At 50.3% G+C, this 25,501-nt stretch overlaps 9 protein-coding genes across 9 annotated transcripts; 2 read left to right on the forward strand and 7 right to left on the reverse strand.

Annotated features, from left to right (window-relative positions):
• Positions 1 to 824: 824 nt before the first annotated feature.
• Positions 825 to 3,678, reverse strand: C8Q69DRAFT_12732 (putative checkpoint protein kinase). Its single transcript, XM_028625269.1, has one exon. It carries the CDS (start codon positions 3,564 to 3,566, stop codon positions 1,032 to 1,034), a length of 2,535 nt encoding a protein of 844 aa, XP_028488797.1. The 5' UTR covers positions 3,567 to 3,678; the 3' UTR covers positions 825 to 1,031.
• Positions 3,679 to 5,517: 1,839 nt separating this feature from the next.
• On the forward strand, positions 5,518 to 7,752 carry C8Q69DRAFT_12728 (hypothetical protein). The gene has a single exon (XM_028625268.1). The coding sequence runs from the start codon at positions 5,700 to 5,702 to the stop codon at positions 7,527 to 7,529; it is 1,830 nt and encodes a 609-aa protein (XP_028488798.1). The 5' UTR covers positions 5,518 to 5,699; the 3' UTR covers positions 7,530 to 7,752.
• Positions 7,753 to 8,342: 590 nt separating this feature from the next.
• On the reverse strand, positions 8,343 to 10,678 carry C8Q69DRAFT_450036 (putative PWI domain mRNA processing protein). Its single transcript, XM_028629411.1, has 5 exons — positions 10,416 to 10,678; positions 10,257 to 10,347; positions 10,018 to 10,182; positions 8,812 to 9,966; positions 8,343 to 8,687 (listed from the first exon to the last, which is right to left on the reverse strand). Exons 1-5 carry the CDS (start codon positions 10,517 to 10,519, stop codon positions 8,544 to 8,546), a joined length of 1,659 nt encoding a protein of 552 aa, XP_028488799.1. The 5' UTR covers positions 10,520 to 10,678; the 3' UTR covers positions 8,343 to 8,543.
• Positions 10,679 to 10,784: 106 nt separating this feature from the next.
• On the reverse strand, positions 10,785 to 11,924 carry C8Q69DRAFT_450039 (hypothetical protein). Its single transcript, XM_028629412.1, has 2 exons — positions 11,479 to 11,924; positions 10,785 to 11,287 (listed from the first exon to the last, which is right to left on the reverse strand). The coding sequence occupies exons 1-2, from the start codon at positions 11,524 to 11,526 to the stop codon at positions 11,057 to 11,059; spliced, it is 279 nt and encodes a 92-aa protein (XP_028488800.1). The 5' UTR covers positions 11,527 to 11,924; the 3' UTR covers positions 10,785 to 11,056.
• A 523-nt stretch (positions 11,925 to 12,447) lies between these two features.
• On the reverse strand, positions 12,448 to 15,071 carry C8Q69DRAFT_12976 (fungal-specific transcription factor domain-containing protein). Its single transcript, XM_028625293.1, has 2 exons — positions 14,402 to 15,071; positions 12,448 to 14,281 (listed from the first exon to the last, which is right to left on the reverse strand). Exons 1-2 carry the CDS (start codon positions 14,821 to 14,823, stop codon positions 12,562 to 12,564), a joined length of 2,142 nt encoding a protein of 713 aa, XP_028488801.1. The 5' UTR covers positions 14,824 to 15,071; the 3' UTR covers positions 12,448 to 12,561.
• Positions 15,072 to 17,128: 2,057 nt separating this feature from the next.
• Positions 17,129 to 17,796, reverse strand: C8Q69DRAFT_502694 (hypothetical protein; the record flags this gene model as incomplete). The annotated part of the gene is made up of 3 exons (XM_028632415.1): positions 17,129 to 17,256; positions 17,374 to 17,501; positions 17,606 to 17,796. 3 exons carry the CDS (start codon positions 17,794 to 17,796, stop codon positions 17,129 to 17,131), a joined length of 447 nt encoding a protein of 148 aa, XP_028488802.1.
• A 466-nt stretch (positions 17,797 to 18,262) lies between these two features.
• On the reverse strand, positions 18,263 to 20,244 carry C8Q69DRAFT_489484 (guanine methyltransferase Trm5). The gene is made up of 4 exons (XM_028632108.1): positions 19,753 to 20,244; positions 19,589 to 19,690; positions 19,460 to 19,537; positions 18,263 to 19,403 (listed from the first exon to the last, which is right to left on the reverse strand). The coding sequence occupies exons 1-4, from the start codon at positions 20,042 to 20,044 to the stop codon at positions 18,439 to 18,441; spliced, it is 1,437 nt and encodes a 478-aa protein (XP_028488803.1). The 5' UTR covers positions 20,045 to 20,244; the 3' UTR covers positions 18,263 to 18,438.
• A 354-nt stretch (positions 20,245 to 20,598) lies between these two features.
• C8Q69DRAFT_502696 (hypothetical protein) lies at positions 20,599 to 21,675 on the reverse strand (the record flags this gene model as incomplete). The annotated part of the gene is made up of 2 exons (XM_028632416.1): positions 20,599 to 21,458; positions 21,516 to 21,675. 2 exons carry the CDS (start codon positions 21,673 to 21,675, stop codon positions 20,599 to 20,601), a joined length of 1,020 nt encoding a protein of 339 aa, XP_028488804.1.
• A 1,276-nt stretch (positions 21,676 to 22,951) lies between these two features.
• C8Q69DRAFT_502697 (NCS1 nucleoside transporter family protein) lies at positions 22,952 to 25,375 on the forward strand (the record flags this gene model as incomplete). Its single annotated transcript, XM_028632417.1, has 12 exons — positions 22,952 to 22,989; positions 23,061 to 23,164; positions 23,230 to 23,327; positions 23,390 to 23,507; positions 23,559 to 23,616; positions 23,672 to 23,715; positions 23,783 to 23,966; positions 24,039 to 24,423; positions 24,498 to 24,613; positions 24,694 to 24,771; positions 24,869 to 25,023; positions 25,095 to 25,375. 12 exons carry the CDS (start codon positions 22,952 to 22,954, stop codon positions 25,373 to 25,375), a joined length of 1,659 nt encoding a protein of 552 aa, XP_028488805.1.
• Positions 25,376 to 25,501: the final 126 nt, after the last annotated feature.

Consider the following 25,501-nt stretch of genomic DNA (forward strand, 5'->3'; position numbering starts at 1 on the left):
GTCATCGCTTTGCGATCTTTGACTGCTCGAACCCAATTGTGTGGGAACTTCATCCAGTGGAACCGAGATCTGCTTTTGTCTGGGGGCCGGAATCGACTCGATGCAACGAAACGCCACAATGTCATGAGCTTTCGAACCTTTCATTTGGGCAAAAGCAAATGATTAGTGACGGCCTATAGAGACGATGAGGTTAGACTGTCAGGCCAATTTTCCAATTGATTGAAACAAAGCGAGCTGGAAGTTACCTAAACATGAATTCGCTTCTTTTGGAATATTCCACAACGACCCTACCCTGATTGCGAATGTAGGTCAAGAGGATTATACGGTAAAATCGGCATTCCCAAGTGGCAAAACATCTGCGAAGACTTAAGGAAAATCGTATATAGTATACGAGAGAAGGTGATGTTGCAGCCCTCAGCCTCGTGCTGGTAGCATGCATTAGAAGCCGTTGCTAGGTAATCGGGTCCAAATTCCACATTAAATAGGAGACATGTGCCGATGGTATGGATGAAAATCAAGATAATCCTGTCTAACAAATTCACGGCTGTGGCACCACTTGAGCACTCGAGCACGTGCAGAGACAGAGAATAATTTATTCTCCGGGCGAAAGCCGCCATCTGCACTGCTATATGATATGGTGCATTTGAATGTACGGATTAGACAACAACGAGGGTAAGAACTTCGAACTAAATCTAACCCACAATGAGGAAAGTAAGTATATTGAAGAATTAACCAGAAAGAAATTATGTTAAAGTCGAATCCAATATACGACCACAGACCCAGAACCTGACCCAAGTGCAGAACTCATGTCGAATACATGAAAATCGTATAATGCTTGAACGCGGCAGAAAGGCAGAGCCTACCGAACTCCATCCTGAAATGGGTCCCAGAAAACGTCATGGGACGAGGAAACCAAAGAACATATGTGTATCGAAAACCGATCGTTGCCAATGACCCAGGTATTAAACGGTGGGTAAGTTGCCAAAACTCCAAAAATGTAATAATAACAAAGGAAACTCGTTCGTAAGACTTTAATGAGCGTGTTCATCTTCCAGGGCAGCTTTGATCTTAGCATAGAACCCAGCTGGCCAAGCAGCCAGTTCCTCATCTGTTGGCACACCGCGTGCACGACAGTGGTGAACAACGTTGGTCAATATTCGACTGAGCATCTCTTGGCTCACAGGAACTGTGCCTTCAAGCTGAGCCTCGGGGTAAAGAAAGGGATCCCTCTGGCTGAGGAGTTCTTCCACCGTAGGGCGTAGAGTCTGGTCACGCTGCAGACACCGCTTCATTGTCCGGATGAGTCCCGGGGGAACCGGCACAGCTCCTACGCCATACGCCGGGAATTCGATTTGCACTTTCGGGTTCGGAATCGCCATGATTCGTTCATAATATTTGGCTATCCGTGCGAAGGGCGGTTGCCCGTACACCATCTTGTACAGAATACAACCAAGACTCCAGACGTCGCTAGGTTTACCCAGCTTCATCATCTTACCAACACTTGCCGGCAGACCGTTGGCAGCGTTGGAGTCGATTAGAGCTTCTGGGGACATGTAATTGGGCGTCCCCACTTGTTGTTCACGATGGACATTGACAGTGTCGTCCTGGATGGCATTTGCGATTCCAAAATCGATCAACTTCAGTCTCCCCTGGACAAGGAGAAAGTTCGCAGGTTTCAGGTCTGAGTGAACCACATTGAAGTTGTGCACTGCCTGGACGCACTCAAGCATCTCCTTCCAGTAGTATCGAGTGAAGCTGATGTCCAAGACCGCATCCTCAGCATTCAGCCGATATGTGAGAATCTTTTCCAAGTCTGACTCGCCAATCTCCATCAGGACACTCAATGTATGCTTATCCGAGTTTAGCTCCCAGTCAAATAGTCGGACCACACGGTCCACATTTTCGAGCTTCTTCAAAAGGTCAATCTCTCCTTTATAGCCGGAGAGGGTTACCGGATCGACGTCCTCGATATTCACTCTCTTGAGAGCAAATATCTTGTAGTTTTCTGCCATCACACGGTAGACCCTGGAGCTTCCACCACGGCCGATGCAGTCCATGCGAGTGAACGGCTTGTGGTTAATTGATACCTGACTACGCTTCTTTCTAGACTGGGAGGCAGTTGCAGCTCCGCCAGTGGCTGTTGCAGTCTCGAGGACGGACATTTTTGGCGGCGGGGGAGCAGGTCGGTGGGGGGTATTGTTGCTTCGAGAAGTCAGCGCCTTTCTAGGTGAAACAGTCGCGGGCGTCTTTTCAACATGCTTTTGGTCCTCGTCATATATAACGGAGAACTTCTCAGGTTTGTCCAGCAAGCTAAAACCTTGCGACTTCACCCGCTTAAACGTCGGCGGCGGGTCGTTCTCCTGGTCGTCTGTTGAAGGTAGAGTTGGAGGGGGCACTCTGAATATCGGTTGCTCTTTCGCGCTTGACATTTTGGAGGATGTCTCAGAGCCTGTTCCTGGGGTTGATTTCGAGCGAGATCCATAGGATTTGGGCGAAGAAGGCCTCGAGAAGGGGCCTTCGCCGTTCCCGGTTTGTGCAGGGTTCGAATCGTCGACTGCTGGCTGCGGGGTGGGATCAACCCAGGATAGCTTCGGTGATGGACTTTTACGGGGCTTGCTTTGTAACTCTGCGACGTTGTCGCTCGCACTGTGGTTTGAGTCTCTTCGTCCCCCGTCAGGGCTGCGTCTGTCGTCTACTGTTGGCTCCGACTCATTGTTCTCCTCGCTTTGCCTTCGCAGCACTCCTCGCCTCGCAGGGCCATTCAAGAAAGAACCAGTAAGCCTTCCCACTCGCTTGACTCGTAACGAGCTGTGGATGCCAAACTCATCGCCATTCCGCGTACGAAGAATACTAGAAGTACCAATACGAGGCGCTGGTTCTTCGTCGAAACGCAATTTTCGCTCTTCAATCGCATAGTCCGTGCTTTTGTGATCTTCACCTACTTCTTTCTCCGCTGACTTTCTATATGACGGAGAGTTGGACGTAGGTGACCGGGTGTGGCTTCGGGACCCAGTTATGCGAACACTGCGAGTCCGTGGAGCTGGAGTAATGAGATCATTTCCATAGTCTCTCCGGTCGATTTCCCCGCTCTCATGTTGCAGGAGGGAACTTTCCCGTCTCTGCGAAGCTCGGGGGCCAGAAGCGACACGGACTACTCGAGGAGCAGGACTACCCGTTGAATGCTCATGAGGGGAGGCAGTTCGAGATTCCCTCTCCAGTCGAGATGTTGTCGATACGGACGGACGACTATCGTTGAAGAACTCTCTGCCCTTCTCGTTCCGACGAGGGGAAGCATCCAGGCGCATGTCGTCTTCCTCTAACAAGGCCTTAACAGAGGCGCTGAACTTCGGTTCCGGAACCTCATCATCCGAGCTGTCGCCGGAACTGAATTGCCTCGATATGGATGTCGGAGCATATCCGGTCGCAGGCGAAGTTCTCCGGGAGAGGGATCGTGAGAGCGTTGAGCGGGACATGTGCTGCGATGAGGGTCGTCGGCGGAGACTGTTGCTGTAATTCGATGCGAGTGGTGTCGGAGAGGGTGCCATCGCCATGTTAGTAACCCTCATGCGCTAGCTAGCGCATTGAGGCCCGTATGCGAAATGTCGTTGCTGTTTGGTTCTGTGTTGACTCGTTCAGGTGTCGAACATCCTGATATCTAAAACACGAAGCCCGAGATGAACTGGCGCGAGTACTGGTCACGTGAGAGCGGACATCAACAGTCGTTGCCAGAGCAACAGGACGGCATGCTGAGTCAGCCACTCTCGCTGAGTCATCGAACTATCACGTGAACATGGGTTCCTCTCCAGACGTCAACGCAACTCTTCAAGAGCATCAAGTATCTAACATTGTGAGCTTCGTTTCCAGACTGCAGGATAACTCGAGTCTTCAAGGTACGATTCATCTTTGCGAATCAGCAGATGCACATATACGTGCTTATGTCAGTTTTTGCATCCATCTATCTCCGAGTAAGACTTATCCGTACGAGCCACGGAGCTGTCAACAGGATTAGATGGAAGAGCCGGCTATCACGGTCCCGTCTTTTCCAACACTACCAGGTTCAACAGCATGCTCTTTTCGGTAATGTTTACGAGGTGTCCTAACGATATATCTCTCTGAGCCAGAGGTGTACTTTGGGCAGCTGAGAATCACTAGCGCCGACTCTGCCTCCCTTCGGTAACTACGTACGGGGTAGGTTCTTCACAAATGTGACCATTACGATTCTGGTATCAGACCTATCACTTGCAGGGCAGTCGTGAACGATAAATGACTGCTCATATGAATCTATGAACGTTCTATGCAGGCCTCTGCAAACCACCGTCATGCACTGATGCAGTAGTATGGCAAAACATGGCAACGTTAGGCGATTTCCTGATGAGGCTTACTCCATCGGACGGACCACTATCAGAACAGTGCCCTCGGTTGGGAATCCGGAATCACGGAATCGGTTCCAGACAAAAACGGACACATTTAGCTTCGCCTTGAGCATAAGAGGCTGACACCCGACCTGTAGCTGCTTGTCGTTTCCAAGGCCGTTGACACAACTATTCTTTGCCGGATGCTCTAAAATCGTCCCAATTTCAGCCTCAGTGAACAACACCTCCACCTCCCAAAATCGAACGCATTTAGGCGATGTGAACTGACTGACCAAGCCTGTGGTGATGTTTCTCGTTGTTCGTACCGTCAATATCTTGCAGGTACTCTCCTTTTTAACCTCAATATTGTGCATTTTCTCTCCTTCGCTCGTTCCCACGTGGAGCGATTACTGGCCCTTTCCCAGGTGCCGTTATAAAATCAGGGCACTTAGAATCCTTGATTAAGCTATTGAAATTTCCGGTTATTTTAATCTCCCAGTTTCACTCTAAAAGGCGAACTACCAACAGACCAACGGACACCCGGAAGCCGGAGCCAAAGCATACCCACCAAGCAAGTTAAGCTGCGGCGATCTGTGGATCATGACACCTATCTCCATTCATCATGTCCAATCATGGATGTCTTCGGGTTCGATTACCGTTCTATTCAATTTCCACGTTTTTATTTGGTGCCATTTCCGTCTCGATCTAGAGAGCTCTCATGGAACTTATGCCTTTTTGCTGGATCCTGTTAAGGCCAAGCTACCAACACGCCTGCTTGTCTTTCTCCAGCCATATGATCCTAAATTTTGGTCCAAGTTATCAGATATCTGCAAAACTGGTGTCATCGTTACCGGAGACATGCAATCAGCACTTGTCAAAAAGCATCTAACTACATCTTGCATCAGTCATGGAACTAGAATAAGACCGGCAATCCACCATCTCAATACGGTCCCCTTTCTTCGATCCACCTCCAATTGCAATTGACCGTTACCCTAGAGTTTAAGCTATCCACGTCGGAAGCTGCTCCGCTTCGCCCCATCTGTTGTTGACTTGGCTGCTTGGCAAGTTCTCAGCCCCTGGGGTCTTCCAGACGAGAGCACTGGTAGTAGGCCGAAACGTCCAAAGAGCATGGTCCCTGGAATCAAGCAGCCTGCTGTTGTTCAGGGGCTAGTGAGTATATAACCTGTCCAACAGCTCTTGGACATCGTTTCCAGGTCACCAACCATTTTCCCACCTCAGTCTCTCTTTTTTGGTCTTTCGCCAAGGGCATTTCACTCGTTCTTTACCCTTGAACATAGACAGTCTATCCTTACATTTTTTTAATTTCAAACGTACAGCCTAATCACCATGCGTTCAAGCATCGTCCTCCTCGCCACCTTGGCGACCTATGCTCTCGCTCTCCCTACCAACCTGGCCTTTGACCGGAGGGGTGTTCAGCTCACCAACGTGGTCGCTGATGTGGTCGCTGATATCGAGGCCGACCTCACTCCCTTTGTCAACGGCCTGCTCGGCATCCACACCGTCAGTGGCCTTGGAGCGAAGGGAGCCGCTGCCTTGGAGGGATGCGCCCTCGGCCTCAAGGCTGGTCTGTTCGATGCCGGTGCTAAGGCACAGCTGCACGCTTGGCTGAGCGGCTCGTCTGCTGTATTCTTCGATGCTTCTCTCAAGACTGCCGTGATGGATTGGTGCACGGGTGACGACTCTCTGACTGTCTCCGTGGACGTCGTTGCCGGTTTGTCTATGTATGTCCCGGCGACTGCCCAGGTTGCTGCCCAGGGCGGCCTTACTGTCACTCTCGACGGTGTCGTCACTGCTGCCGATGTTAAGAAGCACGCAGTCATTGGTGTCTCTGCTCAGGCGTCTCTTGCTGCTTTCCTTTCCTCAGCAGTTGGCCTTGATGCCAATGTCAAGGCTGGTCTTCACCTCGGTGCCGCTGGTGGTCTGTCTCTTGGATTGTCTGCGGATGTCAAGGCCGCTCTTCAGGCCTACGTTTCCAGTGCTGACTGCGCTCTCTCGGTTGAGCTGAAGACAACTGTTCTCAACTGGCTCAGCGGCACTATTGAAGGTGCTGTTGTCGCCATTGAGGACCTCGTCGAGACCGCCCTGTCCTCCCTCTCCGTCGGTGCTTCCATCTCTGCCCACGTCGAGGCCGGTGGTGCTCTGTCTATTGCCGCTCAGGCTTCTCTGGGAGCCTTCCTGTCTGCCGACGTCTCCGCAAAGGTCGACGCTGATATCAAGGCCTCTCTCCAGGTTGCTGTCCAGGGTGGACTGGCCAAGACCCTGAGCGTGGATGCCCGGGTTGCTCTGACTGCTTGGCTTGCTAGTGTCGACTGCCAGCTTACCGCTGAGCTTAAGGGAATTCTGCTCTTCTGGCTCAACATTGGCTCCGAGGTTGACAGCGTTGTTACTCTCGCTGTTGACGAAATCTCCAAAATCACTGCTTTCCTGGAGAGCAGCGTCGGCACCTCCCTTAGTGCTGTCCTCCGTGGCGCGATTGCTGTGGCTGCTGCGGGTGAGGATGTTCTCTCTCTGTCTGCAGATGCCGTCGCCGAGCTGTCTGCTCTTCTTTCCGGCTCCGTTAACATCGACATTGATATCGACGTCAAGATCGCTCTTATCAACTGGACCACTCGTACCGCTACCAGCAAGATCACGTCCACCACCGGTACCGCTACCTCCGTGCCTGCTCTCCCCAGTGCCAGCGCCGTGAAGGTGCCAACCGCCTCCATGGTTAGCAATGTCAAGCCTGTTCCCAGTGTCTCTGCCCCTGCTGTCAACGTGCCCAGCGCCTCTACCGTTGTCCCCGACGTTCCTGTTGCGTCTGCTCCCGCTGTCAAGGTGCCCAGTGCCTCATCTGTTGTCGTTCCCAACGTTCCTGTTGTGTCTGCGCCGGCCGTGTCTGGCGTTCCCAGCGCTTCCGTTCCCACTCTGAAGAGCGTCGCCAGCAGCGTCCCCAGCGGTGTTTCTGGCATCACCAACAACAACAGCGACAACAACGTCCCCAGCCTGCCCAACGCCACTGGCACCCCCAGCATCCCCGTTGGCGGCTCTACTTCGACCACCAGCTCTAGCGTGACCGAGTCCTCCAGCGTTATCTACCGCGGCGGTAAGACCGTCGTTGGCTCCAGCGAGATGGAGAGCAGCACCAGCTGCACCTGCCAGCAGAAGTCGAACTAAAAGGACTAAAACTCCTTTTCTTTCTTCTCGACTCAGCTAACGAACGAACGGTTTCTTCCAAGATGTCAAAATATAAATCAAGAGTAAATAGATTCTGCCTTTTCCCCTGGCCCATTCTTCATCTCTCCAGTCAGTGGCGGGCGACGCTTCCACCAAATGGAACGAAGGGAGGAGTTAAAACTTGAGCGGAGGCCATCTTGTATCTAGCTTTACGTTCAATTTTGTACTTAATTGACATTTTACGTGCACTCCTACGTGACCGATGGAGTGCCGTATATAACATTATACATAATATACCCAGCTATCTGTTTTCTTCGCTTCGATGGACCCAGTCTCTTCTAGATAGATGGAGCAATTTGTTTTTTTTTTCTTGAAGTAAACAGCAATTGTACACTTTGCATTGAAGAACTTGACAGCTACGTTCACTTCATAATCTCAGTTAATTAACTAATGGGCTGGAAATAATAATAAAGCGGACTGGGCTTTATCTCCTATTTCTCCGGTTTGAATCTTAGCTTTATACGGAAGACTCCTTAATAGATATAGACGACTCGTGATTAGGGTACCGTGGTTGGCAGGGTGCTTAGTGGGTTCAATATGATCAGAGGGGCTTATATATATATATGTGTGTGTGTGTGCGTGTGTGTGTTCGTAGACTCGGAGAGTGACAGGTTTATTTTCGGCGTAGGAAGTTATATATATATATATATATACTCGGTTGTGGTGGCGCGGGAACTATAAGTATCCGCATCATGTAGAAGTTTAACTACTAAGTTACTGAGATGTACAGACTAGGAAGCATGGAGTAAAAAGCTGGAAGGAAGGGAGGAAGGAAGAGATTCATTATTTTATTTGATTAACTAAAACCAAAAGGAGAAGAAAGAAAAATGCACTTTCGATGGAATCGACGCTTGGCTTTCTCCCCGAGATAAACTCCTTTGCTTTTGTGCCAAGGACCGCAACTCCCATGGCTCCTGTTTCCTGATGCTTACACCTACCTAAATGAAAAAAGAATTATTCTTTGGATGTCGCTGCTTGCTGAGGCTTTTCGCTAGCACTTGTACGACGCATGGCGGTTAACTTCTCCCGAAGCAATTTCTCACGAATTTTCGTAGCAGAGAGCCGCGAGCCAACGGGATTCTGTTGTTGCCGTTTTGCCTATACCGCCATGATAGGTGTTAGTGGACAGGAAGACCACCGTAAGCAAAAACAAGTTGGGTGGTAGATGACTGTACATGGACGACCAGGATTGTTATTTCGAGGTCAGGTCTCATCTACCCACCTGGTCAGGGCTTGAGGTCTTTCCCGGATCCTGCTCGTCCTTCGAACTTCGACGGCCTGCGGGGGAAGGTGACCGCTTTGCGGTCTCCTCTTCTGAATCAGCCATTCTCTGTCGCTTCTCAGTGGGTACGGAAACCGAAGAGGTGTTGCGCCGTCTTCGGGCTGCTGGGGCATATCTTTCAATGGACCGCCGTCTCTTCCTGTCCCCCCTGGGAGTGCGGCTGCGACTGCGACTGCGCGAACGATCACGTCGTGGGCTGGCACTGATAGTGCGAGTGCGACCTCGACTACGGCTTCTGCTCCTGCTTCGACTTGGGCTTCGACGTCGACGGTCGCGAGACCGGTCTCTGCTGCGGCTCAAACGGCGATCATCACGGGATCTACGGCGCTTGCCAACATCAGTGCGTGCATCTCTTCTATAGGCTCTGGAATCGTAAGATGGAGATCTCCTCCAGCGGCTACCCCTCCCACCGGGGCCCTGAGAGTCAGACGGTGAGCGGGCGACGGATCTGGTCCGCGACCTAGATCTGGACCTTGATACAGACGAATGCTTCCTGCGACGATTGTCTTTGGGCGTAGGCGACCTCGAAACGCTGCGGGAAGTGGTCGATCGATCCCTCCTTCGGTCTCGCCTGGGAGAACGTGAGCGAGGTGAAATACTGCGAGTAACGGATCTAGCTCGATCATCACCGGCATCCGAACTGCGTCTGCGCGACTTCCTAGTGTCCCTCCTATCCGGGGAACGAGAGCTACTGATTGAAGGCCTCCGCCTCCTGTCTCTGGACCTGTCTCTTCCCCCATAGCGTGATCGACGCGGGGGTGGAGAACGCGACGAAGAAGCAGAGCGAGACACTGAACGCGAGATCGACCTGGAGGGGCGACGTCCTCGCCGGGAACGCGGAGGAACATACGAATCAAATTCCCGCCTTGGCCGGCCTTCTCTATATCGGGGCGGACTGCGTCGCCTGGGCGGAGGTGAGCGGGAGTCTCTGAAACCTCTTCTGCCAAAATCGCGACCTGAACGACCTCCAGGTGGGGGACCTCTACCGCCACGGTCTGCGCGTTCCCTCTGCCTGATACTTTCGATTTCTTGTTCGCGGGATCGCTCTTGTTCTTTCCGTCGTCGGGCTTCCTCGGCAGCCATCTCTGCTTCAAGCTAACCACAGGTCAGCACGCTCGCCATACACGGACAATAACACCTTCATACCTTCTCTTGTCTCAATTCAAGCTTCTTTGCTTCCAGCAGTTCTTTGGGAACGCCTTGAGGGTTCTCTTGGGCACTGAGACATAAGTTCCACAGGTCTTTGCAGAACTTCGGAGTATCCTTGTCCAGGAACCCAGTGAGTTGGATCTGTAGCGATTTGATATCGGGCTGCAGAATGAAACAGGAAACATTAGCGCGCTCTACGCATAGCAATAGGCACAAGACCAATAATAATAACTTACGAAGCGCGAGCCTTCGAGAAGGTTGAAGCAGAGCTCAATAACGACGTCATCTTCATTGCCGAGGATCTCAATGATCTTGCCTGCAATCCATCTGTAGCCCAAAGTCTCAGTTAGACCAAAAAATTCCCATGTCAACATGACTGCCCATGAAAAACTCACTTCTTCATAACCTCAATATTGACCTTGGTCATATCCACCTTCTTGCTAAACTCGGGCGGAAACTTGGTCTGCTTCAGCAGCTTGGCGTCTACGCTGGTTGCCATCTTGGACGACAAGGGGGTTTACAGGTCCCCAGCCTGCAAAGAGAAATCGACCAGGTGTGGAACAAGAGGTACGATGAGAAAGGTTTGGAACGCGCAGAAGAATTGAGAAGCCGTGGCTGGCTGGGCTTTAACACTGATTGTCGGAAGCTTCAAAAGATCCCAACAGTTGCGCGGAAGGTCAAAGTCGCGTGCCGGAGTCCGCGGGGAAATCGGGCCGGTCCGCCCATTGTAAGTAGGAGGATGCATCGCTTTGTAAATGGGGAGATGGTAATTGACTAGTTATTTCTATCAAGTTAAGTAAAGAATGATTTCCAGGAAGTTCAAATTCTGCTGTGGAGGAGTCTTCTCGGTGTATACTCCGTAGATCATTATGCCTTGAGTTAACCACTCCGAGTAGGTTATCTTTTTGCATAGTACATAAAATTACACATATCAAAACACCACGAGAAGAACCATATCTCATCTCGAATAAAAAAAAATATAGTACAAGAGTCCAACCTCCCCCTCCCAAAAAGAAAACACGAATTCCCTCACCACTCACAACTCTCTCAAAACCCTATTAACATCATCCCTCGCCTTTCGCAACCCCTCATCCACCATCCCCGGCTGCTGACCGCGCACATGCTTCATCTTAACGTTATAATGCAAATCAATCAGATCCTTTGCTCTTTGCAGATCAGGGTTTTGGTTCTCTTCTGACTTTGCCCTGCTCTCTGCATTGTCACCGTTCTTGTGGACGGTCACTAGTGCCATTGCTTCGTTGTGGCCCTGGACATGGAATGGTGATTGGTTAGATTGAGTTCGGGTGTTTTATTATTTAATTGATTAGTTTTTGTTTGGGGGAGGAGGGATGGGATAATGTGACCTGATTTGATGTTGTGCTAGATCATCATTTATCGATTTGGATTATAGTGTAGAAAAAGGGAATACGATAGAATTAGGGGGTTAGGGAGACGTACGCATGCTCGTAGAGATGTGAGATCGGATAGGATCTCGGCGATTTGCATCGTTGGAGTGTAGCTGTGACGTGCACTTGGTCCTTTCCAGCGAAACAATGACCAACGAAGGGTCTACAGGTTCGAGCACGTATCCAGTGATACGTAGTACGGAGTAGATACACAGGTGCTGTCGAGTGCTCTAGCCTGTCCTAGTTCGGGATCCAATGGGTGGTTCGAGCGCAGGTGGTCCGTAGGCCCGGGACTGAATGCTTCAGACCAGTCCAATGGTTGGCTCGAGCGGCGTCCAGTGATAAACAGAAATATTCGACAGCAGAGTTGATATAACCTGGATGGTTCGACGATGTGCTTGATGGAAAATGAACAATGTCGTTGTCCGCCCTGGGGTTACTTAAGGTTCGAATTGCCTGGGCCATCTCTTGGCGGTGAACTACTTAGTGAGTTAAGCTTCCCCCCGAACCAACGAGGACCTTAAGGGTATGGGCGATTAACTTTCAACTCTTATCTCTTATTTACTGCTAGTTACGATTTTATCTTTGTTTCTCCCAAGGTATTCCGGTATGGAAGCTCACGGTCATCAGGTAGAGGCACGGAGGAACACTTAACTGGTTCAGGTCGTAGTTCATCAACATGGGGCTTTCCTACGCAATACCAGCAGTGGCAGCACGTCATACCATCCAGGATGGTGTCAGCCAGAAAGAATATGAGGCAATATAAGCAATATAATGCTGTTCATTCCATCGATATGAGGATACTCGTTGAGTGGCGTACGGGACGCAAAGCAGCCAGGGTGCCTTTCCTCACACAAAAATGCAAGAAACGAATCATAAAGTATGTACACAGATTCCGTCCCATGTAACAGAGAAACGATTATGACTTAGTAACATAACAGTGTGTTCAGGATGCGGAGCCCACTATCGGTCGATGCAATCCAAAAGGAAGAAAGGTATAACCAAGAGACTCGACGCTTGCAATAACGACAAAAGAAGAGGTATCATATCGTGTGAACTCATGGAACAACCCGGATGCTCATAAAAAAAAGGAAAAAAAAAAAACATAAACGGACATGCAGTTCGTAAAGCGACCTCATACGTACGAATCATGCATATCGTCCTCGTCCGATACAGAGGTTGCTGGAGATGCTAGGCCCGAAACGACGGATGCGGAGCCCCCACGATCCCCGTCGAGAGCAGCCTGTGCATCGGACATAGTCCCATCACGCTGGGAATTACGGTGTTGGATGGCCGTCTTGGCGGAGTTGGCCATCAGCTCCTCAATACCGGGCTTCTCAGGGACGTTCTTGACTAAGCCCCGTGCGACATCGAGGCTCTCCACGGCAAAGTGCAGGAACCCTGCATTCTTGCTGCTAACACTCAATGTCCAGCGGTATTCGGCAAGTCTGGTGCTGTAAAATTCCGCTTCCTCCTTCGTGGGAGCGGTGACCTCGAGGAGAACGCCAAAAGATCCGATGAGGGCGAAGTTGGTTCGAGAAGCCGCAGGCCAAAACGATTTGAAGTGTGCCGGTCGAAGACGGTTGACAAAATCCATCGCGGAGATGAGTCGTGTCTTCGCGGCGGAACGGCAGATGTGTGAAAGATATGGATCGGCAGTCTCTGGCTTCAGAGAGCGCACGATGCAACGATGCAGTGTGATCTCCGTGGCAAAGTACGCCAGATGCAATGCGCCATTACAGGCTGCTTCTTCGGAAATGGTGTCAGTGAGACCAAGGCTCGAGTCCATTTTCAGCGGCGAGGGAAGACGCGAGAACCACTCCTTCAGACGGATTTGCACCGGCTTAGCCCTCTCCAGAATAATCCGTGTCTGGTTGATGCCCGAGGCGTTAAAGATCTCGGTGGCTCTGAGAGTGTAGAAGCTATCGAGGATATCGGAGAGGATAGAGGTGAGTACCACGAACTGGCAGAAGAGGAGAGGACCGTGACCAACAGCAGACCCGTCTTCCCGCTTCACTGCCGGAAAGGCGTCCAAGAAGTCCTGCTCCGTCAGATCCTTAACCGTCCAGTTTGCGGAGAAGATGTGGGATGGCCGGCCGTGAACCAAGGATGACCACTTATCCTGCAGGTACAGAGCCCAGGCTAGTCGCTTCCTCAGCCCCTTCTCCCTCTCTTCCATCTTCCAGTTGGAGCAATCCTGGTGTAGACCAAGCTCGAACGCCGCATTTACCAGCTGAGCGTTCAGCGAAGAAGTATTAAGATTCGACCTCTGCATCAGGAGTAGACCGGCTTGCATGGTGGCAGTGTTCGCACGGGGGAGGGCTTCGTTGAGTAGTTTCATCGCGGTGCTTTCGAGACGATTGGCGTCCGGTCGTCGTGCCGGCTGTGAACCTGACCCCAGATCCACAAACTTCAACGCGATCACATAGACTGCAGCCAGCAGGAGAGGGGAGAGGCCCCTTCTGGACCTATATGCTTGGCGGAAGGCGTCCTCGATCAGGATGGGAAACGTAGGATGTACGCGCTGGAAGTACTTCTCCACCAACGTCGGCCCATACGGAGCAACCATGTTCTCGACCGTGTCGACAGAGACTGAAAGAGAGACAGCTGACGGCGGGACATCAAGCAGGCGCATAAAGACGCCATCTTCAGCGAACTTCCGCACCCGCGAGGTGGCCAGCAGCGTCTCATCGTTCTGGTCCAGGGGAAGATGCTCCAAGAGAGCAGGCTCGAGTTCCGTGGTCATACCGATATGTTGGTTCGACTGATAGGATGGCCTCGGGGACGCTAAGGAGGCTGCACTCGAATGTGGTCGTGGCATCTCGGCGCTAGATGTCGGGCGGTCCTTTGATGATCTATACAGTACCATTAGCTTGCCTGATGGCGATACTCTGCCGGACGGGCTCCCATGCGACCGGGGAATGATGATGTTGGATCATCCTCCGGGGTCAGTTCCCGCAAGAGGCGTGCCATACCTCTTGGTTGATTCCTGGTCGATCGCAGTCGTCTCGTCCAGCTTCCTCTTTCTCGATTGGGCTTCTCCGGCGGCGGTACTGCTGGTGATGCTGCTGCTGGACAAGGTGAAGGTGCAGTCCTGACGGTGGAACTCGCATGAGTAGCATTTGTTGACCATTTCGTTCATGGCGCATCGGCTCTTTCTTCGAAGACAGGCGTCACAACTGGCCCCATCCCGACTCGGACCGCGAGAGATGCTGCTGAGGGACGTCAAGGCGGTAATGGTAGAGGCGGAATCGGAGGCTGAGGACGAGGCCGAACTCATCTGCTGGGCACGATGTCGGAAGAGATCACGGCTCTGCTGAAGAGAGGTGGGCGAAGTGTCCACCGGGCCAGCAGCAGGGCCGGCTGAGGTCGGTTGAATAGTGATGACCGTGGCCATGGCGGCGCCCCCAGGATGTTGATATGGGGGAACGATAGGAGGGATTGACGATAGGGAGATCCGACGGGCGATTATGTCACGTATCGAGTGTGCGTGAATCACCTTCCCGGTATAGCACTTGGTTATCCGGGGTTATCGAACTGGAGCCAGATGGGCCAATGGATCCGAGACGGTTTTGCTCTGGACTGATATCAAGACTGAACCCCGTGCAGCTTATCACCGGGGATGCAGAGCGATCTCGCGCCCAGATAACGAACCCTGCTGGGGCGGAACGGAGGGTTTGTTAATTGATTGATTGATTGATTGATTGATGGCTGATTATTATTGATGGAAACGATAAATGGAAACCAACGGTTTTTCTCTTATCCGATTATTATTCACGGTCTTGGGGAACCTGCTAGGCCTAGTGATTGCAGCAGGATGAGATGTCGGTGGGATCTCTCCGTCATTCCTGGTCCTCCTTGGCGGAGCGGACACGCGACCGTTCTTGACGCTATTCACTCTTTGTCCTTGAAGGCAATATAATTCAGTCGTGTTCGCTCGATTCCTTCCTCCCTGGAGAGAGAAGAGGCAGAAAGAAAGAGAGAAAAAGAAGAGGCTCGTCCTCTGCTCCTGACGCCTCCAACGCTTCCGTCTACAACGATAATATACCGTCGATTAATAACAGAATCCATGACTTCTTCCGGGTCTCTCCATACGATCATCTCGTCCGCTGGTTTCCAAACGTAACAGATTCCGCCCTCGCCGCCAGTCCTGAGCATTCCGACTTCAGGAACGAGATAAGCCACGCCCGCCTGATTGGATTTCCGGCCTGGAGCCTCCCGGCCGCGCGGGTCGACGTTTAGTATTACGTACAGCGAAATCTGCCTCCGGACTGCGGCTTGTTGGGCGACAGTCGCCGCGGTGCTCTCTCGGAATGCTCTTTCTCGTGCGAAAATGCGAGATATACTCATCGGGATCTCTGTGCGAGCGATGGACATGCCCTCCTGCTATATCTCCTGGCCGCCTTGACCCTCGAAGGGAGCAGAACAGAGGGCATCTTGAAGGTCGATAAATGGCCGTCCAATCAGAGACAAGCGATAAGCTGTTCTCGCAGCCAATCATATAGCGTCGATCCGTCCGAATGCGGCATAGCGTACCGCACGTGTCCCGATCTCCAGCCGGCAGTTCGTTTTCCCCGCTCCGGCGTCGAGCGTCTGGGGTCAATCCCCAATATCTTCGCCCTCATTGGCCGGGGTCGCTCCCAGTTCACCGCCCTGGCGATGATCGCTGTGGAGTTCTCCAGAACTGCTGGCCTTCGCTTCTCCTCGTCGGGCAACTGGCCGTGTGAGTATTATTATGATTATTATGATTATTATTATATTATTATTACTGTCGCCCAATGTAGATTAACTGCATGATTGACCGTGCTGACAGAGCTAAAAAAAACCCGAAGGGATCTTTCACATGCCAGCTGGAAATCCCCCACCCTCATGACGCAGTCAGAAAAAAGTAAAAAAGTATAAAAAAAGAAGAAAAGAAAAAGAAAAGAAAGAATATAATCGCATGAAGTTGACAGGTTCAGGTGCAACTTTCAACTATGACTACCTGATCTGTTATTTGTATTGGTTCGAACCCCATCCAGATCACTGTCTCGTCCCTCTGTATGTGAGAGTATGAAGATGCCACTGTGAAACTGGTTGATGGAAATACATATGTGGAGAGATAATTTTCCACAAGAAGCACTTTCTAGAGCTCCACAGTAGGACTGAAGTTTCAAAGACGCACGGGCGATACGAAAATACATACAGAATTACAGATGGTGGGATCTTGAGGGCGTCCCAGCTCACGCCACTGGTTGGCCGGAGCTTACTCTGATACGGGGTAAATTGCCTCGATTGCTGATTGATTATTATATCCACCCTTCATCTAGGATACAGATGCAGTCCACAGCGTTGATACAAGCCACTTTTATCCAGAGGAAGACCTTTGAACGAACGCTCAAGGCAGCAAACACATGCCAATATGCCAGCTGCGATGTTCGAGATCATCCAGCAATGCTACATACGTAACTCAAAGCAAGTGCCGCGCCTGCGCCCTTACGGCGACATCTGTCTTCGACATGACACTTGATATTGCATCAAAAGGGAATATGTAGTAGAATACACTGCGATAAACAGGATCATAATGCATGGTATCTGACCTCCATTCATTTTGATCTTTCTTTCTTTTCATTCATTTTTTCCACCCAAGAAACACCTGAACTCCATGCTATGTATGCTTTTCTTTAAAAGCTGCCAAAACCTCATCTACAGAATTATTCCCCCTACTCAACAAAGTTTCTCAACTTCGTCAGCTCATCCAACAACTCCTGCAACTCGTTATCGGTGATCTTGTTCTGGAGACTGGGAATGAGCGACTTGGCTTCTTCCGCGTTGTCGCAGCACAGACTTCCTATAGTTACCCCATATCATTAGCTCAGCTGTTCTTCATATATATATATATATCATACCCAAATCCGACCCCGTAAGAGCCTGGCCTCAACAGGTAATATAATATACGAGAACATACCCAACTGCGACCGCTCAAACATCTCCAACTCCGTATGCGAGTTCAGCAAACGCTCCACGGCCTTGATGTTCTCTTCATCCTTGAATCGCGAAAACACTTCTAGATAATCCAGCGTCTTCGTAAGATTCCTATCCAGAAGAAAGCAACATAATTAGCAAAAAATAGTTCCCCACCAAACAAGAAAAAACCCCAAAGCCAACACGACACAATGTGATGTGATGGAACCACTTACTCCGGCTCATCATACTTCTTCCCACCCCTCCTCTTATTCTCCAACACCTTATTAATAACCAGTCTCGCTTCCGACAGCGACAACGTATGCGTGTTCTGGTCCGCACCGAGTTTCAGCGTCGACGCAGCTTCCAGCTCGCCTTGCGGAACGACACGCTTGCGGTGCGTAGGAGGGGGGAGGTTGACGCTCATTTTGGGGTGGATATTATTCCGATCTCCTTTTTCTTTTGAACGATGGACGAACGAACGACTGATGGTCTGCGCTGAAGATTAAAGGCGGGGTTTTTCGCGCGAGAGAAGATGCGTGTTTGGGATATAGCTGCCGGATTATTAATACCAGGTGGACTCGATGAACAGGCGCGTGAGTAGATTCGAGTCGAGTCGAGTTGAGTTGAGTTGCGACTTTCTCGAAGAGAGTTGGAGGCGGCGATTCGGAGATGGCGCGATGTTTCGAGGTTCCGCCTCCGAGAGGCTCTGAGGAAGGTTTGGGGGTTGGAGTCTCGGTCTTGGCAGGGCCCGTCCAACCGGGACGACAGATGATGATCTAGATATCAATCTACTTCAATGCAAGTAGGTGCCAGGAGCATCGTTGGTAATAATGCTGGAGATGTGATTTTATCTCAAATAAAAAAAAAAAGATGACATATAGAAATAAATTCCGAATACATGATCCAGTGGACCAATATTCTACACAACCATTTACAAGGGTATCAAACTCGACTTTTATTTTTGTCTTCCGCATATACAATAGTATGCCTGGAATATGCTAAATGCACCGCAACGCCCCCGGTATATGCAATTCGCATGTACGTTTATTGTGCATGCTGTTTTTTTCTATACCTTCTTAAACGCGACCTCCTTGGGCAGACGGAAGCTGGCGCAGAACATCTGCTTGTTTGGACTGACTAGACGAACGTTATGGATCGCTAGTTCCACGTCTTGGTTGCCAGATCCGCCAACCTTGTCGTCCGGAGTGATGGTGTAGCCGATCCGCTCAGAGATCCGCTTGCAGATGTCGATATGGTCGTCGAGCTCGTTGTCCGAGTTGCCTGAGAAGCAGTAGACGTGGACCATGGGCAGCGAACGCGATGTGTGAGGAGAAAACTGATCCTCATGACCTGCGTAGACGCCCACAAATGCATCCAGAAATTCAATAGCTGTGGCAGGTAGGTTCATCACGTAGTGGTCGAAAGTCGTAGGTCGGACATATTCGACCGGCTCGGGAGCAGGCGCAGCACCCTTGCCATCCTCGGTCTTCTTTTGTCGTTTCGCCTTAGGCTCAACAGTGACCGTCACCGGTCCCTCTGCGAGAAGATCCTTTGCGGACTTCTGGATGAATTCCCGGCCGTCCAAGTTGAACGGCGTCACAAACTTGTCCACTTTGTTCCTTTTAACGGCATCGACCATAACCTCGTAGCCGTGCGGGTTGAGGTCGTTCGCCCAGACGAATATCTTCTTCTTGCCTGCTGGAACTGCAAATGGCCCAACTCCCGCCATCACGTCGCAGACCATATCCCCTTCCCGGAACTTATCCACCAGCCTTCGGTGCTCCGTTTCCAGACGGCTGTTCCAGTAGACCCGAGCATAGTCGAAATGAAACTCGCAGTCCTGCTCGTGGACAACGACATTTAGGTCGTTGTCGCCCGCCAGTAATTCAAATGGGAAGGTGCGGAAGACGCTATGAGATCCGACATCCTCCGTTTTGTTAATCACCGTGCGCACCGACTTGTTCTTATCCTTCAGAATCTCCGCGATCAGATGCTTGTGAGGAAGATATTGTTCGCGTAGATTCAGGTGCGCTAAACAGTCAGCATATCTTCGAAACTCCCAACAAAATCAACAACACGCAACTTACCAACATGTCCAACCTGCGTGTATCCAACCGGGATCTCTCCTAGATCGTCTTCGGGAAGCACAGATTGAATTATATCAGCTAGTCAAGTTAGCGCATGGAAACGGATATAAAGCGACCACTTGTTCCTACAGTAAGTCCAGTAATCATAATCCAGTTCCAAGTCATAAGGTCCCAAGCCTACTGTTCCCTTCTCGAGCAGCTGATTTATCGTCGGAGACCACGTCGCAGGATCTGCCAGGCTATCTATCAGTCTACCTAACCCACCAAATCCAGCGGGGGCAGAAGATCCTCACCATCATGCTTAACTCCCTCCCGTAGCAAAACACACTTCTTCTGATCGGCATTATCCCCTTGCGCAACACGAATCGGATTCAGTCGCGGCACCGCAAGAAGGTCACGACTGCGCAACAGCTCGTTCCGGACCCGGGAAATATCTGACGTCTTGAGGACGGTCGCAGCAGAGATGGGAATTGTTTTTCGAAAGAAAGACCGGTCAAGCACGCGCATGGCGCGGTTCACGGGGGGTCGAAACATCGCGGAGAGTTCGCTCTCGTGAGGTTTGGACGGGTCAGCGCGCGAGTCCATTTGACGGGCCAGAAAGTCGCTCTAGGATTATGCGGTGAGGATGAATCTAGACCGGAAACGGTACCAGTTCATAGAGAGAAATTCTGGGGCTTTCCTGTTAGTAGTTTTCGAGATCTGCTGCTATTATTGAGGGGTCATTAAGCGCTTCTCTTCCGATGCGGAATAATTACTTTTTAGATCTTTTGGACCCACGTGACATTGTCACGATAAGATAAGGATTGTTCTTGTTCAACCTAAATATCAAAGTTGTTTCCGATTGCCGCCATGTATAGACGCATATGTAGTTTAGTAGACATTTCTCCTTATTTTATATATACATGAGAGAGATATGATTATTGGAATAGCGTACTTTTGCACTGGATAAAACAATCCAGCACCTGATGACACTCGGGAGTACTGTATCAAACTGAAACCATAACAGGCAGAAGAAATTATAAACAAAGAACAATAGAAAAAAATTCGCCAATACTTACACTGTCATCTGCAAGGGTATCTAGGCTGAATCCAAAACGCTGCCAAAAAAAAAGTCTACTGGTTCAAGAACAGTGGACGTATCATTCCGGTTGCTGTTTCAAACCGGCAACTGCACTTCTGTTCATCTCTCTTTCAGCCTCCAAGCCTGAAATCCTCTCATTTAGCTGCTTGATCTGTTCGTCCTTCTTCTTAAGCGCAAGCCGCGATATTTCTCTGCCTCGAATAATGCCTCGTGTCCTCAGATCATGCCTATTCAGCAATTCAACCAGGGCCTCCTTTGCCTTCCGTGGCATCACCACATCATGGCTATCAAGGATTGCGAGTGTGGTCGTGGCTAGTTCGGAAACATCAGGATTGTTGTCTGTAGATAGGACATTGGTATATCTGCTAGGCGTGGGCGTCGCGGATATCTCCATCGACGATGGCGGAACGCTACCTAGCTGGGACGGGGCTTGTGATTGCGGCGTCGCAAGATGAGTATCCTGAGCGAAGGAAGTAAACGGATCGGAGTATGCATTGCTGCTGGCGCTTGCTGTCTCTGATAACTTCTTCTTCCCAGGCGATGTGAAGAGCGCCGTTCGTGGTGTCTTCCGCGGCGTTTCAGGAGAGAACTTGGGCTGAGCCGGCCGATCCAGCATGCCCTGAACCTCGTCATCAAGACCCTCATCCCAGCTAAAATATTCATCGTCCGAGATTTCTCTCGACTTTCGAACCTTGGATGGCGTTCCTAGATTTGTCCGGGGCGCATCATGTCTCCTCCACGCGGATGCCGGGGTGAGCAGACCTCCGCTCTTATTGACTGTCTTGGATGGTGTCTGAGGAGTCTGATCCGGCTCCGATACCGAATGCGACAAGCTAAGCTTGTCTTCGCGGACCTTCGCATCGTCGTCCCACAGGAAGAAGTTGCAACGTTCACCCTGAGGTTTCTGGCATGTATAGACTAACATTCGAGTCAGTATGATTAAAACAATACCCCGTGGACTTATGCTCTACATACACCATCGCCCGTGGTTGGGGCCTTGGTTTTTCGTCTGGAAATGAGCTGCGAAGAGTCGCGGCTCGCAGTTGCAGTGCCATTCGCCTTCGATAAACCGGCCACGCAAGGGCGCCACCACACGAGGCGAACGAGGAGTGATACTACCCCTGTTGCGAAACATCGTGTCGAATACTCGTCATGTTATATTTCATTTCACGGCGGTAAATAATTACCAGAGAGCAGATGGATGGATGCGCAGTAGAGAAAGTCGTAGAGTCCCACCGGTTGTCGCATCCGTCACTATGGAAACTCGGGTGGCGGCTTTAGCAAGTCCCACTGCGGAGAGACGATCCAGTGCTTTCTTTGCAACCTAGAAGATACATATCCTAGAAGATGATGCGACGATTGATCTAAGACAAACCACGAGACTTACCCAGGAATTATCTCCTTGAAGAGCATACCTTGACTCTGTGCAATGTTTCTCCAGCCTGAGCATAGGTGGATATCGTTGCAGTAGATAGCTACTGCGTACCACCGCTGTATATCGCTATCGGAGCTGAATGCACCCAAACAGAAACAAACATGGGGGAAGATACAACTGTAGGATTCCCATCTACCAGAATTCCCATGGAAGAAGAAAAAGAAAAGAACATTATTCCAATTTGACCCGACAATCCAATTGGCAATGCCTCGGATGGCTTGAAAGCTGCAATGAGGGGTAAATACTTAACGAGCCGTTAGTTAGTTCCGTGCACCGTTATCTATCTACACGACGTTCAATCCACCAATTGAGACGATCTCTGTCCGAAACTCTTGATACACTCTCTGGCCAGCCCCGAATCTCCAGCTGATAGTAGTGCTTGTGGCCAACGAGGCCATCTCATTCATTGAGTTGTCTGAGGTCGCTACTGATGATGGATGGATCCCTTGAGCGTCGTTATCAGGAGGCTTCTTGGGTATTCAGTTTAACCCTATCTATGAAACACATTATCAAGAATAAGAAAACACGCATCCATTTCTTGGCCTAATACCTGTCCCATACCAGAAGAGGATTATCGATCGGCCAAGTTAAAATGGGCACTAGCACACGCACTCAGATCGGCCAACTGGCAACCAACCTGCTATTCAAGCTCATCGCCGACCATCCATTGGAGGCTTCAAGTCCGTCAAAAATCTAGTTAAGCTCACCCACCTGGAGGCGGTCTTAGCCGACGTTGGAGAGAGCTGCAGCTCCCGCTGAATGCTAAACGAGGGGAGACCGGGGTCAAGTCGAAGGGAGTCCAGACTATTAGATGGGCAAAGCCGACGATAATCTACGCACGTCCGCCTTATATGCAGTTCAGAGACCCTGGATCGATCGACACGACCATTCTTCCTTCACTGTCTTGTTCGGTCTAATATCTCTCTCTTGACTGTGCCTTGCTGGCGACGTGATCGCGCATAGTCAGTCCGGCATCATGGTCAACTGGAAGGAAGTAAAGAACAAGTTGACTGTGTATGTTATATCCCATGTTGAATAAACACCTCATTATCAGAGATATGTGCATGGCTAATAATAAATCCCAGCCCAATCGATGAGGACAGTTACTATGAAAACACCACTTGGTGTAATAGGGATCTGATCCCCATCCCGCCGGAGCGTCGTACCTGGGGAATATGGGGATATTTCGGTTCGTCACGCGGTGAAATCGTGAATATTTGTGAAATACCAGCTAATGCAGTCCATTTTTTTCAGGATACTGGACCGTTTCAGGTTCTTGTATTTCTGCATGGTCGACAGGCAGCACATTACTGGCCTTCGGTCTAAGTCCACGACAAGCAATAGGATGTGCGGTATGTGTGAAGCCCTTCGTATGTACAATAATACAACTGGGATAACTGATAGAACCTCAAAGGCGGCTGGTGGTGTCATCACCGGTCTTTTGGCTGTTGCTTGTGGATGGATGGGCGAGAAACACCATATCGGATTTACGGTCGCATCGAGGTTCTCCTGGGGCATGCGCGGGTCTTATTGTAGGTTTCTCCTGCGGTCATCACATCCAGGATCATCTCTGACGGTCACAGTTCCGGTTATAATCCGAATATTCGTTGCCTGCATGTGGTTTGGGATGCAATCCTACTGGTATTGTTCACATCCGGTACCCAGCGTTAAAATAGAAGTCTAACAGCACAACTAGGGGAGGACAAGCTACAAGAGTGCTCATAGGCGCCATCATCCCAGGTATGATATTTCAGGATGATTCGATACTATATTTGAGATGAAGTATTAGTACTAACTTTACATCAAGGGTTCGCACACATGAAGAACTTCTTCGCTGAAAGCTCCCACATCCTGACCAAGGACTTCATCGGAATGGTCATCTGGTACGCAGCATTCATCCCGTTGGTTTTGATCCCACCGGAACGTCTGCAGATACCATTTGCCATTTCGTTCGTCCTATTTGCCGCGTCATGTCTTGGTATCCTTATCTGGTAAGTCATTCTGCGCAAACCGACTAACTAACTATAATCGAATGTACGACTGACATCTATCCTCTCAAACAGGGCAGTAGTAAATGCCCACGGCCCCGGAGAGATGTTCAACCATACTCCAACCACGATCCCCGTCGGCTGGGGCGTCATGTACGGTATCACGGCGATCATGGGCGCCTGGGGTGCCGGAACACTGGGCCAGTCCGACTGGACCCGTTATGCCAATCGACGTCTCGCACCGACACTGTCTCAACTTGTCGCGGCTCCTATAACCATCACGGTGACAGCAGTTATTGGAATCGTCGTCACGAGCGCAGCAAAAGATATACTAGGCGGAGATGTCGTCTGGAATCCAATCTATCTGTTGGCGGATATCCAAGAATATTATCACTCGAGCCCCAGATCGAGAGCAGGCGTTTTCTTTGCATCAGTGGGCATGGTCTCGACTCAACTATCGGTGAGGAATCCCTTTTACCCGAAAAAGAATATCATAAAGTGTGGAACACTAACTCGACAACATCGAATCCCTAGATCTCCGTTGTTCTAAACTCCGTCTCCACGGGAATGGACATGGCCGGTCTATGTCCAAAATACATCAATATCGTCCGCGGTAGCTACATCATGGCAGCCATAGGAATCCTCACTCAGTACGTCATGACCTATTCTTCTTCCCTCTAACCTTCCAAAAGAACAAGAACAAACACTAACAAATCGACGATACACATAGACCATGGCAACTTCTATCCACAGCAACAAAGTTCCTCTCCGTCCTCTCTGGCTTCGGTGTATTCATGGCTCCATTAACGTAAGCAATCAAACTCCTCTTTCTCTCTCTCTCTAGCATCATCATACTCATAAAGATAAATAAAATAAACTAACCACATCTTCACCCCCCCATCCAGAGGCGTCCTCCTAGCAGATTACCATCTTGTTCGTCGTCACAAGCTCAAGCTCAAGGACCTCTACACTGGTAACCCTTCCTCCATATACTGGTACAATCGCGGCTTTAATTGGCGCGGTCCTGTCGCTTTCGTCGCTGGCATGTGGCCATTACTTCGTAGGTGGCCTCCCTATTAAATATATACACACACATTACTGTCGAACTATATTCTAACATGTTGTTAACAGCCGGCCTCGCTGGATCCGTGAATAATTGGACAACACCCTCTTTCGCCGGCTGGATCAAGCTCTATAATCTCACATTCATAGTTGGGATCGCGATGAGTTTCACCGTCATGACTGCTACATGCTACATTTTCCCTCCTCCTGGTTTAGGTGTCGATGAGCCGTTCCTTGTAGTTGATGGATTCGAAGAGTCTACTGGTATTGAGCCTAAGTCGCCTTCGTTGGCTGGTTCGGTGGTTGGTGGGGTGGAGAAACATGCGAAGAGTGTGGAGATGCAGGTTTGAGGTGTCTTTTTCTTTTTGGTTTGGTTTGGTTTCGTTGTGTATTATTTATATACGGTCCTTGTCATTATCGTGATTTAAATCTGGGAGAACTTTAGTGGTATATAATCCACTTCGAGAAATAAGATA

This window comes from Paecilomyces variotii (genome assembly GCF_004022145.1).
Source record: "Paecilomyces variotii strain CBS 101075 chromosome Unknown C8Q69scaffold_1, whole genome shotgun sequence".
Classification (NCBI taxonomy): Eukaryota; Fungi; Ascomycota; class Eurotiomycetes; order Eurotiales; family Thermoascaceae; genus Paecilomyces; species Paecilomyces variotii.

Excerpts from the sequence above, each read along its gene's own strand:
- C8Q69DRAFT_489484 (XM_028632108.1), bottom strand. The coding sequence starts at position 20,044 with ATGGACTCGCGCGCTGACCCGTCCAAACCTCACGAGAGCGAACTCTCC. Across the intron at positions 19,691-19,752 it reads GGAGGGAGTTAAGCATGATG|ATCCTGCGACGTGGTCTCCG; the intron begins GTGAGGATCTTC and ends ATAGCCTGGCAG. Across the intron at positions 19,404-19,459 it reads CACGCAGGTTGGACATGTTG|CGCACCTGAATCTACGCGAA; the intron begins GTAAGTTGCGTG and ends CTGACTGTTTAG.
- C8Q69DRAFT_12728 (XM_028625268.1), top strand. The coding sequence starts at position 5,700 with ATGCGTTCAAGCATCGTCCTCCTCGCCACCTTGGCGACCTATGCTCTC.
- C8Q69DRAFT_12732 (XM_028625269.1), bottom strand. The coding sequence starts at position 3,566 with ATGAGGGTTACTAACATGGCGATGGCACCCTCTCCGACACCACTCGCA.
- C8Q69DRAFT_12976 (XM_028625293.1), bottom strand. The coding sequence starts at position 14,823 with ATGGCCACGGTCATCACTATTCAACCGACCTCAGCCGGCCCTGCTGCT. Across the intron at positions 14,282-14,401 it reads GACCAGGAATCAACCAAGAG|ATCATCAAAGGACCGCCCGA; the intron begins GTATGGCACGCC and ends GGTACTGTATAG.
- C8Q69DRAFT_450036 (XM_028629411.1), bottom strand. The coding sequence starts at position 10,519 with ATGGCAACCAGCGTAGACGCCAAGCTGCTGAAGCAGACCAAGTTTCCG. Across the intron at positions 10,348-10,415 it reads AATATTGAGGTTATGAAGAA|ATGGATTGCAGGCAAGATCA; the intron begins GTGAGTTTTTCA and ends TTTGGGCTACAG. Across the intron at positions 9,967-10,017 it reads TTGAATTGAGACAAGAGAAG|CTTGAAGCAGAGATGGCTGC; the intron begins GTATGAAGGTGT and ends ACCTGTGGTTAG.
- C8Q69DRAFT_450039 (XM_028629412.1), bottom strand. The coding sequence starts at position 11,526 with ATGCAAATCGCCGAGATCCTATCCGATCTCACATCTCTACGAGCATGC. Across the intron at positions 11,288-11,478 it reads TCACATCTCTACGAGCATGC|GGCCACAACGAAGCAATGGC; the intron begins GTACGTCTCCCT and ends TTCCATGTCCAG.